Source organism: Sceloporus undulatus, chromosome 11, assembly GCF_019175285.1.
Source record: "Sceloporus undulatus isolate JIND9_A2432 ecotype Alabama chromosome 11, SceUnd_v1.1, whole genome shotgun sequence".
In the NCBI taxonomy this organism is placed as follows: domain Eukaryota; kingdom Metazoa; phylum Chordata; class Lepidosauria; order Squamata; family Phrynosomatidae; genus Sceloporus; species Sceloporus undulatus.
The window spans coordinates 2457427-2471900 of record NC_056532.1 but is presented as its reverse complement, the minus strand read 5'-3'; the positions used below and the strand labels follow the sequence as shown (position 1 = coordinate 2471900).

At 45.7% G+C, this 14474-nt stretch overlaps 3 protein-coding genes across 6 annotated transcripts in view; all 3 read right to left on the bottom strand.

Annotated features, from left to right (window-relative positions):
• P2RX1 (purinergic receptor P2X 1) overlaps positions 1 to 7557 on the bottom strand; it is a 30146-nt gene extending 22589 nt beyond the window's left edge. The window contains exons 1-2 of one of the 3 annotated variants that reach the window (XM_042442875.1): positions 6569 to 6595; positions 299 to 983 (exon numbers count right to left, since the gene is read on the bottom strand). In XM_042442875.1, the coding sequence (XP_042298809.1) occupies positions 299 to 435 (137 nt within the window). In that variant the 5' untranslated portion in view covers positions 436 to 983; positions 6569 to 6595. Of the gene's footprint in view, positions 1 to 298; positions 1134 to 6568; positions 6596 to 7320 lie in introns of those variants that run through there. The other 2 variants (XM_042442878.1, XM_042442876.1) reach the window with 2 other exon arrangements.
• The window catches only part of UBE2G1 (ubiquitin conjugating enzyme E2 G1), a 554317-nt gene that overhangs the window by 151797 nt on the left and 388046 nt on the right, over positions 1 to 14474 (bottom strand). The gene's annotated exons all lie outside the window — the stretch shown is intronic.
• Positions 9287 to 14474, bottom strand: part of LOC121917146 (sarcoplasmic/endoplasmic reticulum calcium ATPase 3) — a 78024-nt gene continuing 72836 nt past the window's right edge. The window contains exon 21 of the mRNA XM_042442872.1: positions 9287 to 12486. Within this exon, the coding sequence (XP_042298806.1) occupies positions 12467 to 12486 (20 nt within the window). The 3' untranslated portion in view covers positions 9287 to 12466. The remainder of the gene's footprint in view (positions 12487 to 14474) is intronic.

The window sequence follows — 14474 nt, the reverse complement described above, 5'->3', positions numbered from 1 at the left end:
CAGACACACAGGGTTTGGGGTTTTTTGGGGGGCTATGTGTCCATGTTCTGGAGGAATTTATCCCTAACACGGATTTATCCCTATCCAGAATATGGCCACATAGGCCGAAAAACCCACAAAAAACCTATGGATGCCTGCCATGAAAGCCTTCAACTTCACATTAAATGAATAAAGACTACATAGGGTTGAGTCTGGGGTAGGCATAAACATTGACATAACCTGAACGTACATTTTTTGGTGGCAACGCCAGACTACCCAGATGGCTTTCTCGCCCGACCCCAAAGCAGTAGACACTTACCCAATGATGTAGGCTAGGACCACCAGCTGGATGAGCCGGAAAGTCACCCCGACCTTCTTGTTCCGGACCAGCACCATCCTTGGCGTGTCATATTCAAAGAGGAAAGAGGTCACTGTCTCCATAAACTTCTGCCCCATGGTGGAAAGGACGCTGGCTTGGCGTCTTCTGCCCAGCCCAGGTGGACAACCTTCTGGTGGACCAGTTGATGGAGCCTCTTGTCTCTGCAACTCCTTTGGTTGTGTTTTCTTCTGCCCTTCCCTCTCTCTCAATCTCTCTTTGGGTGTAGCAGTTCACTTACATCTCCTTAGATGGCTTGTGGGTGGGTGCAGATGGGAGGTGTGTAAAAAAGGAACAGAAATCAGACACAAACCAGCACCCGGGACTAACCGAATTGCAGAAAAATACATGCCTGTGCACTATACTCACAACAATCCCTGCAAAGGAGAAGGGAATTCTGCAGGATGCATGCTGCTTCTCTCTTCCAACATCTTGCAAACAAAAATAGGGGCATGCTTGACCTATGCTATTCCCAAAGGTCGCTTCTGGAGAAATGTTGCACTCCTCCTCTGCGGTGCCAAAGGGCTCTGTTCCATCTTTCGTATGTCTTGGTTCCTTGTGTTGGTTTAAAAGCCAAGAGGTTGTTTGCTCTTTGGGTTAAACAGGGATGCGTATGTGTGCCAACATCCTAGAATAGTTGACAAACGCATTCAAAAGGCATACAAGCCAAAGTGGCGTAGCTGTTAAAGTCTTGGTAGTCAGCTCTCCGCATTTGCGGCTATGACTTTTGCGGGTTTGATTACATGCGGGTTTAATGGATATGTTCTCTCTAGGAATCTTGAGGTCCTCCAGCGCAACTCTGCCATAGAGTTGTGATGAAAAACCTACAAGATCCTACAGAAAACACTTCTCTAGACACCTGTGGGTCCTCAACTATGATTTTATGATCAACCTTTGGCAGATGTGGGCCACAGAGTTGCACTGGAAGACCTGGAGATTCCTAGAAAGGTGTTCTCTCAGGCCAAAAGAATAGCGTTCTTTTATTTTCCCACATTTATGGAGCCCCTTCGCCCACTAACCCTAGCGAATGTGGAGGGACCAGTGTACATTGAATCAGAGAGTTAGCATACAATGTTGTCACAGGTATGGATCACACCTGGTGACACCCCACAATTTAAAAGGACAAGTAAGATGTACACATATTAGAACAATCCACATTCCATAGAATCATAGAATCGTAGAGTTGGAAGAGACCCCAAGGGCCATCCAGTCCAACCCCATTCTGCCATGCAGGAACTCTCCATCAAAGCATCCCCATTGACAGATGGCCATCCAACCTCTGCTTAAAGACCTCCAAAGAAGGAGACTCCACCACACGCCGAGGGAGTGTCTTCCAACTGAAACGATGTGCACACATTCAAATAACATCTGTGCACAAACTGTGCACAAAGATGCACAGATCTGAGTCGACAGAGCTGCGCTTTCGAACTTGGGGTTCGAAGACTGAGCAGCTGGACTAGAAAACTGACGTCTCCGTTCAGAAACACTTTTCTGGCTGGAAGTGGTTTGTGGGAACATATCTCCCTCTCGCAGAAAGATCTCCACCAGCTTCTGGTCTATTTCTGAACGCAATGACATTTGAAATGTATGGGAACCATACAGGCCTCCAGACATTATTGGACTGCAACGTCCAGCAGCCCTAGGTTCGCCTTAGGGATGCCATAAGTCGGAAACGACTTGGAGGTACACGGCAACAACAAACAACACACTCCCAGTTTTCAAGCAACAAGCATCTCAACAGAGCGGTGGTTTGGCTTGAACCGTCATCTTTTCCAGGAGCCTGGCAAGAAAACGATGAACAGCGAAGCATTGGTTTTTACAAACCAAAGAGTCTACAGAGGAAGACGAAAAGAGGCCCTTCACTCTTAACGGCATTTAACGTTGTTGTTTTTCCAGGATGCAGCTGGGGAAGGCCTTGCGGTAGATTATACAAAGGGCTCAGCGTCTCCCGCATAGCATTTTTAGTCACGCTTCCATCCAAGTAAAGAAAGTTTGGACGGTTGCTTTTAGTTTCTATTAATTGATTCGCTCTGCGTAAATGGGCACAAGAGGAGGGAGGGCAAAGAAAAAACAAGGCTCTCCTCTCCAATATGCAGCAGGGGACCAAAACATGGCAACGATTTCCAAAGAGGGCCTTTGGAAGCCCTCTACTGCCTCATCCGCATGGCAGAAATAACCCGGTTTGACACCGCTTGAACAGCCATAGCGCTTGGCTATCGAATCCAGGGAGCCATGGCTGTTAAAGTGGTGTCAAACAGGGTTATATCTGCCATGGGCATGCAGCCTACAAGGACAAGGACAGTCAAGAACGCTGGGAGAGAAAAACAGAACGATCTTCACAATGCATTATGGTTACAGTCTCTCTGTGTTGCAATGAAGACTTTGGTTAACGCCAGCAGGTTCACTGTCAGTGGGATGGTGAACCCCCCTCTGGATTATAGTCCAAAGTGTAAATGAACTATCCAAGGGGCTGGTTCCTAGGTCCCAAATATGTTTAAAATTTGGGACTCAAATCTGGAGACTGTCCTCGATGATGCGGAAGGCACAACTGGTATGACATATGCACATGCAGAGAACATCTGTGCACCAACTGTGCAGAAAGATGCACAGATATGTGTCTGCAGAGTTGCACTTTGGCATTGTTCTTGGGGTTGTGGCTATCACAGTGACCAAGCACCTGCACTAGAAAAAGTACCTCTGCGATTGCTGTTCAGAGCAGTAGTAAGCTAAGCTTTTGCAGACTTGGGCCTGTTCCAGACTGCCAAAATAAAGCTGCTTGGGGTCTCTTTGGAGGTATGCTATTTAAATGATGCATGCATCCTAAGAGTCCGGAAGCTGCACCAAAGCTGCCCTCCAGTGCTTAGGAATGGAGTGGGGCTTTGGCGCAACCTCCGGACTCTTAGGACCCATGCGTCATTTAAAGAGTATACCTCCAAAGAGACCTGAAGCAGCTTTATTTTGGCAGTCTGGAACAGGCCCTGGTCTACTTCATCAGACAACAGAGGAAGTAGTGCTAGCCTATAAAAGCTTATGCTACATCTTCTTTTGCACAGTTAGTTTCAACGGTGCTACAAGATCCCTTTGCATGATCTTCCCACATGTGCACACGGATCTCTTCGTTCCTTCTTGCTCTTTGCTACTCCGCACATCATATATCCGGTTCAAAATCACGAGCCAGAGTCAAAAACCTCAGCAAGGACTGCAGAGGAGACAGTAATGGAAGTGCGAGAACAACACAGTTAACCAAACTTATATCCGCTTTACCAATCCTGGGGAAAAGCTTTCAAAGCTACATTAATTTTCATTTGCAAAAAGAAAGGTAACTCGTCTACCTTCTGTAGCTACGTTGCCGAAACGCAACAAAGCCCTATTTGTTGTGTAGATGTGCATCCATGCAAGAGTGATCCAATGTGCATCGGGCACCTCTGATGGGCATTGGGCACTTCTGACACACATTGGGCGCTTTCAATGCACACCAGGCACCTCTGTTGTGTTATGGCACCTCCTAGTCAGTAGCCCTGATCCATAAAGACCACAAAAACAATGACCACACAGGATCTACATAAAGCCAACCTAGAAGAAATCGAAATAAAGAGTTCTCCTTCTTTGGATCAAACTTTGAGAAGATGACTTGGAAAATGGAGGAGTGACGATAAGAGGAAGGAACAGCAACCGTCTCAGATATGCAGATGACACCGGACTACTAGCAGGAGACATCACAGGCTTGGAACAATTATGAAGGAAGGTCACAGAAGAAAGTGCAAAGGCAGGTAATGAAAACAAAACTAAGCACGGAGGAGCTATAACCGTTCTGCACACTTAGCAGATGCTGAATGGACGCCCAAACGTTTCCTAGTTTGATGAACACTCTCATTGCCACCAGATCCCAAAGACTTGGCCACTACGGATCAGGAACAGAAGACATCCGATTATATTGAATAAGAAAACAGCGTGGATTGGCTTTCTTTAGACTAACCCGATGGACCCGAGATGCTTTGAACTGCAACTCCCATAACTGACCACTGGCAGTACTAACTGGGATCAAACGTTGTCCAAAACCATCACCAGGTCAGGGCAGCCTGCCATTGCTTTCATTGCACAAGAGGTCGGATTTTACGACACTCTTTGCTGTTAAATTTAGACATCCCACTTTCTCCATTGTCACTGCCTTGGCATGGCTGGGTCACGGCACCTTCCTTAGAAGGCTTCGTTTCATCCCGTCCGGTTACGACTCATTCCCTCGCTTTATAAGGCCTGCCTGCTGCTCTCGATGGGCAGATTGTAAAAGGCTGTCAAGGGGTTTTGAAGCCGGCCTCAGGCTCCCTGATCCGATGCTTATCTGGGTCTCTTTTTCAGCATTAAGGCAATGTCACATCGATGAACCCATTATCCGCCTGATCTGTTTTTCCTCCAGGCTTCAAAGGTGCAAATCCAACCATTTCAAATGCATTTCCCAGCCAGGCTATTTAAAGGGACCGACCGCCTTCGTTCCTTCTCCCTTCCACAGAAATCTCCTGAACATCTTCCAGTACTTACGGGGAAAAGAAAGCCAAGGACTAATCGATTAGATCAGGTCTTTGACTGACTAGTGGCCCATATCTGGCATGTACTGAGCTCTGAGGCAGAACCGTCGCCATGCAAACAATGGATAAACATGGTTCAGTTCCTCCGTCCCTTTTTGAGAAGTGGATGTGCAAATCTGGGGTTTCAGGATGATGCATAAAATGGGAACCTGATGGTGCCTGATTCAGATGTAAACCTCACTATGGAAGTAGTTAGATACTTCTCGCTGAGATCCTCCACCGTCTGATGCATCTATGAGGATGGACCTCTGTGGTCACAGCTCCGTCCGCTGACTGTTGTTGTTGTTATCTGTCCTCGAATAGACCTCAACTCATGGTGACCCTGTGCATGAGACATCTCCAGGACCTTCTGTCCTCCATTGCTTTGTTTAGGTCTTCTAGATTCAGGCCCATGACCTCCGTAACTGAGTCCATCCATCTGCTGCGTTGTCCTCCTCTCCTTCTGCTGCCTTCTACCTTTCCTAGCATTATCACTTTTTCCTGGTGTCCCAATGTATGTTGAGATCAATGCTTGCCCCACTTTACATTGGTCCCGATGCACATCACTCATTTTGTCATCTCTCCTAAACAACAACAACAACAACAACAACAACAACAACAACAACAATGCAAAAGCAGCCCTTTACTGGATATGGACGTTATGGAACTGTCCGATTCTAATTCCCACAGATGCGAGTCCACTTACAAAGATATAAGTCCGCAACAGTATGCCGATCCTCTCTAGTGCAACTCCTTTTTTAAGGTTACATTTGAAATGAAACTGGATTGTATTCTTGTTGCTGAAGATTGCCATTTTATTACAGGTAACTTGCAACTACTTGGTAACTTATCCCTCGGAAGCTTCAATAGTATACTCTTGGGAAGCCACTTTGGAACAGGTTTCACCTTAAAACAATGATCCCCAAACTTTGATCCTCCAGATGTTTTGGACTCCAGTTCCCAGAATCCCTATTTGTCAAGTTGGCTGGGAATTCTGGGAGCCGGAGTCCAAAACACCTGGAGGACCAAAGTTTGGGAATCGCTACCCTGAAAGATGCATCAGACCCATTTCCAGTGAATGAATAAATCTGTCCAAACCACATCTGTTCCTTCCTGGCAACATATTTTACCTTGAATTATTCCATAGTGAGAACAGGGTTAATGCTTCTTGGGTTTGTCACAGAGGCGGCTTTCCCCAAATCAAGGAAGAGACAGCAAAGGGGATGGCATTATTCAGACCCCGTTTCACAGCCAAGGAGTGCTGTCAAAGCAATAAGGTTACATGCCTTCAATCTGAGAATGAGACCAAATTGGGGAAGTATCCACAGGGAGAAAGAGGCATTTGTTCAAACAGCTCAAAGCCATTTTGGAGGAAAGCAAAACAGAAACCCAAATAACTTGGACTCAGACCTCGCAATAAATAACTGTGGCCAATGGCTTGAAAAATAAGTCAAACATAACCACATCCAACATTGGTCCTTGGAATGGTTCTAGTGCCCACAAAGGGAATGCACCCTAAAATGGTCCCTTTTAGGCCACGTTCCAACAGAGGGGTGTGCAAAGTGTAAAACCACACCCGCGTAGTTAGACAGTGGCCTGTATATTGGATTGCACCTTTGCACAACAGAAGTCATAACAATTCACAACTCACCTTTCTTCTCTGAAGATGCCATCCACAGTTGCTGGCAAAATGTCAGGAATAAACTCTTCTAGAACATGGCCACAGAGCCCAAAAAACTAACAAACTACAGTAGTATGGATGCCGGCCACGAAAGCCCTTGACGTCACAACTCACATTTCCATTGTGCAATGGGTAATGGACCCCTAGTCAAAGAGCACAAGGGGACACACTTAGCATGGTGTCTCGAAAAGCGCAAAGGTTTGCACACTGGCAGAACCCTACTTGTGCAACCATAATGAAGCTATGACCCTAAAAAGTGTTATGGTCGAGGTGGGGTAACTTATGCTGATAGATATCGGCAACAGGATTCTAGACTTAGGAGGCCTCCTTAGATGCCTTTAAATCTTGGAATCATTGACCTGTTACAGACTGCCAAAATAAAGCTGCTTTGGGTGTCTTTGGAGGTATGCTATTTAAATGACGCTTGGGTCCTAAGAGTCCGGAGGTCGCGCCAAAGCCACACTCCATTCCTAAGCACTGGAGTGCAGCTTTGGTGCAGCTTCTGGATTCTTAGGATGCATGCATCATTTAAACAGCATACCTCCAAAGAGACCCCAAGCAGCTTTATTTTGGCAGTCTGGAACAGGCCATAGACTGGGAAGGGGACCCTTCATGTACAACCCTAGATTACTATTGTTGTTAAATTACTGGTGTATCTCAAGACAGACGCGACGGGCAAAGTTGGCATCTGCAACATCTGGTGACTACAGATCTCTGTTTACCTTGGGTGGGAAGGAACGACTCTCTATCCATGTGTCAAACTCTCAGGGAAACCAGCCTACTCAAATATCATGCGGAGAGTCTATCTCTGTTTAGGGTTTCTGTTGTCTTGGTGATGAAAATCCACAGCACAGCTACAAAAACAAGAAAGAAATCAATCTGATCAAACACAGGCAACTGTTAAGATAAGCATCCAGGCATCAAGGGTTGGGCTTATCAACCTCATATCTTGCAACGGCTCACAGATGAAAACCAGGACACATGTGGCCAAGCTATGTCACAGTGCAAAAGTTAGTAAAGAGGAGAAACACATAAGTTTGCTCTTGCCTGAGCCTCATAGGAAGGGAACGATTCTGTCCCCTTCTCTCCTTTCACCGCTGCTGGATTGAGCGCTGACTACTTTTGTACCTTGAATTCAGTTTGCAGCCATTGAAGTAAGCTGAGATGAAGAGAGAAAATGGGAGAAACTGGGACGTTTTAAAGACAGGTGAAAAATCCAGGACAGCGGAGGATTAATTGGGAGCATCCCTGACAAACCTGGACCTGTGCAACCAATGATAGCTTCTTGTCGATGACATCTCTTTGACATCCTTCCATCCAAGTACTAACCAGACCTGACCCTGCTTGGCTTCCAAGACCAGACAGGATCTGGTGACTTTAGGGGATTTAGGGCCTTAACTCAAGTACGAACACTAAATCCATAGGATTTAACAAGTCCCAATTCTAGGTGAGGTTAACATGCATACAGATTTAAGACAGAGGTAGACATCGCGCGTCTCTCTGGTCACAGGAACCCTCAAAACCATGTCTGGTGCCAACAGGAGGACCTCTCCAGATGACCCTCTGTATGTGTTTTCTGATGGTCTTAGGCAACCCCTGTGAAAGGGTCGTTCGATCCCCAAAGGGGTTGCAACCCACAGGTTGGTCTGGACTATATGGAAATGTGACTAACTACAAACCTCTGGATCTTGCCTTGACTTGCCTTGCCAGCTGAAGACCAAGAGCAAACCCCAGCTGACAAAAGAACCTGTTTTCAGTGCAAACAAATCCGACAGACTTGATGCAGTTGATGGAATAAATCTGAGTTCCAGTTCTGGGAAAAGAGCAGGATACAAATCAATATAATACTACTACTACTACTAATAGATTGCAAGGGGAAAAGGTGCATACCACAAGCCTTTGTCTCATCTCCTTGTCTTTGTCTCATCTCCTTGTCTACTCCCAGACAATTGCCACGGATCGCCGTTGAGAAATACAACCTTCGATGTTTTCATGTAAAGCAAACAGCGCCCATTGGAAAAGCATATTTGCATTCCAGGGCTGGACACGGACCATAAAGGCAAAACAGTTGTGCAAGAACCATACCTGAAATATCAATATCCTGGAAGGAAAGGGATGATTCTCATGAATAGCGTGACTAAATAAGGTATGAGCCCAAGGCATCTTATGTAAGGACAGTGTGAAGTAGTGGTTAGTTAGAGTGTCGGAGTGGGACTCTGCAGAGCCAGGTTCGAAGGGAGGGCTTGTTCATCCCAGTCCAGAAAAAGTGACACCTCCCAGTGCAGCACTTGCCTTCTTTTCCATTTCAACTGGATCAGGCTTTTTGTTCCGGATCATGAAAACCGAGTGCCATTTGCCAATAGCGTATCGGATCAGGATGTTGGAAAGAGTGCACTAACTGCACCATGGCAGTCAAAGCAGTCTCAAACCGCATCAGGTCTGCAGTGCGGACGCAGCCGTAGGCAGCTCCTTTCGATAAAGCCGCGGAGTAAGATCGCTCTATGGACAAGCCATTAGTGCATGAAGTTTTGAAGTGGAAAAGCTGTGTGTCAGGCTTTTACTACTACTGTATATTTTTCAAAGAAGAAGTAATTCATAGTCAGTCGGGGAAATAAATAATAATAATAATAATAATAACCCACTCCGAACAACAGAAACGTGAGACAGAGCGAATGAAGAATAGGTTTTCTTTCTGTTTCTTAAAACAACTCGGTCGGAACCACACAGTTTCTATAAAGAAGTCCCCTCCCTCAATCCCTCCCTCCCCAAAAAAAGCTCCATATTAAAATCCCTCGGATACAATTATATATTAAATACAGTTAACGACATTTCATGCAAAGATTTCTCTTCCGCTCTGTACAGCCCCAACCGACTCAGTAGTATAATATTCAATAGTCTATACATTCCCAGAGGCCTGGCGACAGTCCCAGTGTCTGAATTTAACATTTCACTTTCATTTTATACAATGCTGGTGATAAAAAAGAAGGGAAGGGAGGACCCCGCGCATGCTTTCGGCGTGTACCTTCCAAAGGATTGTCACGTTAAACGCCGTCTCTGAAGACATTCAAAAGTCAACAGGTTTCCTTTTCAAAATTAAAAAAGAGGGAAACAATCACGGATGAACTCGGAGGGAGAGTTTTAGTTTCCGACCTCTTGAAACGATAGTGTAAGTGCTTTAATATATGGCTTACTCGTAGTCTTGCGGGGAATAAAAAGGCCTTACAGTGTAATAGAGCAATCCTATAAGGTCTACTCAGAAGGCCTGGGAACTGAGCGATGCTTAAGTGAGCCTAGCATTGCAACCTGTACATTTCTATTTAGTAGCAAGCCTTGGGAAGTGTAATGGAAAATATCTCCCTCGTGGCGAAGTGGGTTCATCTATTGCTTTGGAGCAGTGAATTTACACTCATTTTTAGAGGAGATCTTTTTTGAGCTATTTGGGGATATCTCCCATGTCAGTGGGGCAATGAATCCGCTCCAGGTTTTCATCAAGGCTTTCAAAGTACTGATCTCCATCCCTGGACAGCTCTTTCTAAACCTTTCCAAAACCTGGAGCGGATTCATTGCCCGACTGACACAGGAGCCACTGTTTCGCTGTGTTAAATCTGAAGACAGCCTGGCAAAGCCCAGCACGGATTTACACCCTAAAACAGCAAAGCCACCAGTCCTTTACATTCATATGTATATATAATAAAAGACACATAAACATTCACAATCAAAATGGGAATGGATCCTGGTTTCAGTGTCATGGCTTTCCCCTGATACTCTTATCTTTCTGTTTCTTAATAGATAAGACCTTTGCAGAAAAGGTTCCCCATTTATGATTTTCTAAATAGGGAAAGATTCCAGCAAATGAGAAACCCTATGGGCACCAATTTAGATGAATGCTTTTTATTATGCTGTTCCATTTGTCCAATGATGACAACATGGAAAGGATACATCCCAATGCTCTGTTGCCTATCGGATTTGGCCATTGGATGATGCCAATCCAAGAAGCAGGAATGAAAACAACTGTGGGCAATGGAAATCAATAACCGATCCTTTCCCACAAAGAGATGAGCATCAATAGTGTTTGCAAAAAACATTCTGGGGGGAATGTTTTCATTCATTTTGCAGAGGAGGTGCATTGAAGGTGCAACCCTTGTTAGGGGTACTAATGTGCCCCCACAGTTGCCCAGCTCCCATTCACACAAAATATATCCTGGAGCCCCTTTGAAACGACAGATTTATCATAGCATGAGCTCTCCTGGGTTACTATGCCCTTCCTCAGGTGCAAGGCTCCTACTGTATCTGCACTAAATTCAAGCTGCTAGTCTCCAACGGCGCACCATTGGCGCACCACTTCCCCCTTTTTTCTCATGCCGGAAAAGCTTCCCACAACTTCCTCCCCGAAACACATTTTCTTATACGTTCATATATATGGGCCCAGGTTCTCGTTATAAAATGGCCAATTCGTGTCACGGAGAACAACATTTTCAATGCAGAGAAAAGCCAACATGTTGAGCAGGAAAGTAGGCTAGGCTCCTTCTCCCTGACTTCCTAGCTTTCCCCAAGCAGGGAGTCCCTGACTCTTGAACTCAACCAGCTGCAAAGCAAATGCCTACAAGTGTCACAGGACCAATCTTTGCAAATGTGGCTGGGATGTGGCTGTTCCATGCGGCAGGCCATGCCAACCTTTTCTGCTCACAAATATTTCTCACGATGGGCCTGCAGTTGACCTGCAACCATCTCCCCAAATCCAGAGCTGTCTGGACTCTAGAACTTGGAAACCTGAGGCATGTGAGTCTCTAACAAGCTCTTGCAACAGGGAGGAAACTACAGGTAACTTATCAGACCGGTGGAGAGGGGAAAAGGTCCCAAGATGGAAGCAGATCACTGGGTCACTTTAAGCTTCCAGGTGAGAGCATCAAGACGTCCCACTCCTGTTTCTCCTACTGTCAACAGACTTTGCCCCAAAAGCCATCTCCATATTCCCTATCCTTACCGGGAGCTGTGTCTAACCAATGAAAGCTGGTGGCTTCCAAGTCAGGGGTGCAATGAATCCATGCCAGGTTCCACTAGAAACATCCAAGCAGCCATCCAAGCCTACCCTCAAAACAGGTTATGGGCCCAGGAGAGTCAGGAATAACGGATTCACCACACTCTTGAGCTGCAAGCCTACCAGCAACAAGGATTTATCGTGGTTGCATGCTGGATCTTCCTGACAAAATAGGGAATTCAGTCGATGCTCATTCTTCTTACCCCTGCGGCCCCATGGGTTCCTGCAAACCAGCTGGAAAACTCCACAGAGCTGGTTATCGGGGAGATAGAAAAATGGAAGTGGCCGCCTGTGCAATATAGGATTTAGCTCATCCCATCCCTCATCCTGAAACTCATCATCAACTTTGACTTCCCTCCACTTCAAGTTAAGAAAATCATATTATTAGGGCAGCGAGGAAGGAAAGAGCAGGGAGGAAATAAGAACATTACGGGGTGGGAAAGACCTAAAATTCTTCAGAAGCAGACCTCTAAGGATCCAGCTACCGTGCCCCCGTTGCAAAGCAAAGGCTACCCCCGCCCGGCACCCACCCCAAACCCATAATTTAGCTGTCCAGTATTTGCACCAATATGTACAGAAAAACAAAAGAGCTACGTAACAAAAACCGGAAAAGGAAAAGGAAGAAAAAACAACCCAAAACAAACCAACGAAAAAGAAAAAAAATCAGTTTTTCATTTCACCCGCATTGAGTCCGAGACTTCAAAAAATCAAAACACATGCATATTCCTTGGTGGCTTTTGGTGATGTTCAAGCATGCAAATTCTTCCAAGTCCCAGTTAGGAGTTACGCAGGGTTTCTTTTGCGGAGGGACGGAGCGTCCTTTGCGCCATTCATGCCTTGATCTCTTTGCCTGGAGAGAGAGGCAGGAAAGGTCTGTCAGCATTTAAAAAGACTCAAATCTATTTCCCTACCTCTCCTTTAGCCTGGAATGGCTGGCATCTCCTATATTAGTGGAGATCTACTTCAGGCTTTCGTATAGGGATGGGCAAAGTGCAGACCCAGGACTGTTTTTGAGGGCCAATATTTCCCCAAACTTTTTCAAGGGGATATAATAATAATAATAATAATAATAATAATAATAATAATAATAATAATATATTTATTTATAGCCTGCCTTTCCCCGAAGGATCAAGGTGGGTAACGGTCATAAAATGTCACAATAACATTAATTAAACATACTTCCCTATGATCACTATAGGTTTTAGAGTGCATTTCCACCATGTTGGGAGGCCTTCTGTGCCAATTGATGCCCTTTCTGAAACAGCAAGTGACTTCTTGTAGCTTCCAGTTGTTAAAACCAAGGCCTATCCTGAGTCTAAAATGTCTCAGGAAAGCTCGAAAGCATGGCAGGAATGGCCTCCATGTCTGCTACTGGGTATTTGGGAACGAAATCATTTGATTCTTTGGTGAATGAGTGATTTAGCTTGGTATAAACCAGCTTCCTAAATCCTCCCATCCAGAGTTGGCTGAAAATCCTAGTTAGGATGTAGCTAAAAATCCACAAATCTCCTTAAATCAATTGTGACATTCAGACAGGACAACAAAGGAAGCACCCTTTGTCTGCCGACGAAACCTGCTCCTTCGGAGACCATAAAAGGTCTGGGTGAGCATAACCGCCAATTCCCCCAGCAATTCATTAATACTGGGCACAGAATAGACATTGCGTTTGCCTTGGATCTGGGCAGCCTGGCACCCAGCTGATCTATAATATGTCCTTGTAGGGCAATCCCTCTTTTTCTCTTGTTACCTTAGAGCCAGATCCCTGCATGGGAAGGTGGAAAGAAAGGAGCGCTTTTCATTTATTGGGCCCCAGGGTCCATTTGACATCATGGGTTATTCAATAAAGAAGGTGTAAGGCTGAGAGGAAGGCAGACTGGAGGGATCTGGGATCCTCACTGTCTTCCATTAGTTTTTAAACATACTAAACAAAACATGGCTGAGAAAGTCCACCTCTAATTTCCCCTTTTTAAAATTAAGTTTTAAGAAGGTGCTACAGGCTCCTTGGACTGCTTCAGAGCATATCCGACATCCATAAGGGCTAGAAGCTTGGTTTTTCAACATCTGGAGCTGAGGATGGTCAATGCAGGCATATATGTGGGATGGGAAAGCTCAGCGTATGAGTATGTGCTCTTTCTGGCAGATGCTCTCCTCGGTCTCAGGGTCTTTGCTCCACATCTCCTCTTACCTGGGATGCTCAGCCTGGGGTTTTCCATATGTAAAGCAGAATGAACATGATCCATGGATTATAGGATCACTTTTGGCTCCTCCGAGATTCCAGAGGACCTCTCTGCGCCTGTCATTTTCTGGACAAGCTGGAGTGACATCCCTCAGACCTGGTTGCTTTTAGAGGAACATCAGGGACCTCACTGTTTGGTGGAAAAGAAGCTCACTGGGATTGCATTTTGAAGTTGAATCTGTCTACTGTGGCTCCTCATAGGGCATGGTTTCCAGACCCCCTTCACCATTTTCGTTGCCCTCCTTTGGACACACTTCAGTGTCTCCACAACCTTTTTAAATTGTGGTGCCAGAACTGGAAACAGTTCTTACACAATGCTTGCGATTGAATATGGGACTTTCGGCACCTTTGTCACTGAGCTACGGACACGGTGCTAACTTGTCGCCCTCCAGATGCTGTCGGATTGCAGCTCCCATCAGCCCTTTGTCACGCTCCTTTGGACTGCTGGTAAAATACACAACCTACATGTTGCTGGTGCTTGGAACAAAGGCTGTTGCTTCTTCCTAGGCGTAGGGCCATCCCTGGTCACTGACGGACTTCAGGGATCCAGGCTTTCCCTTTCCCTGGGAGAGGGCAATGAAGGCTGCTCCTTCTTCCTTTCC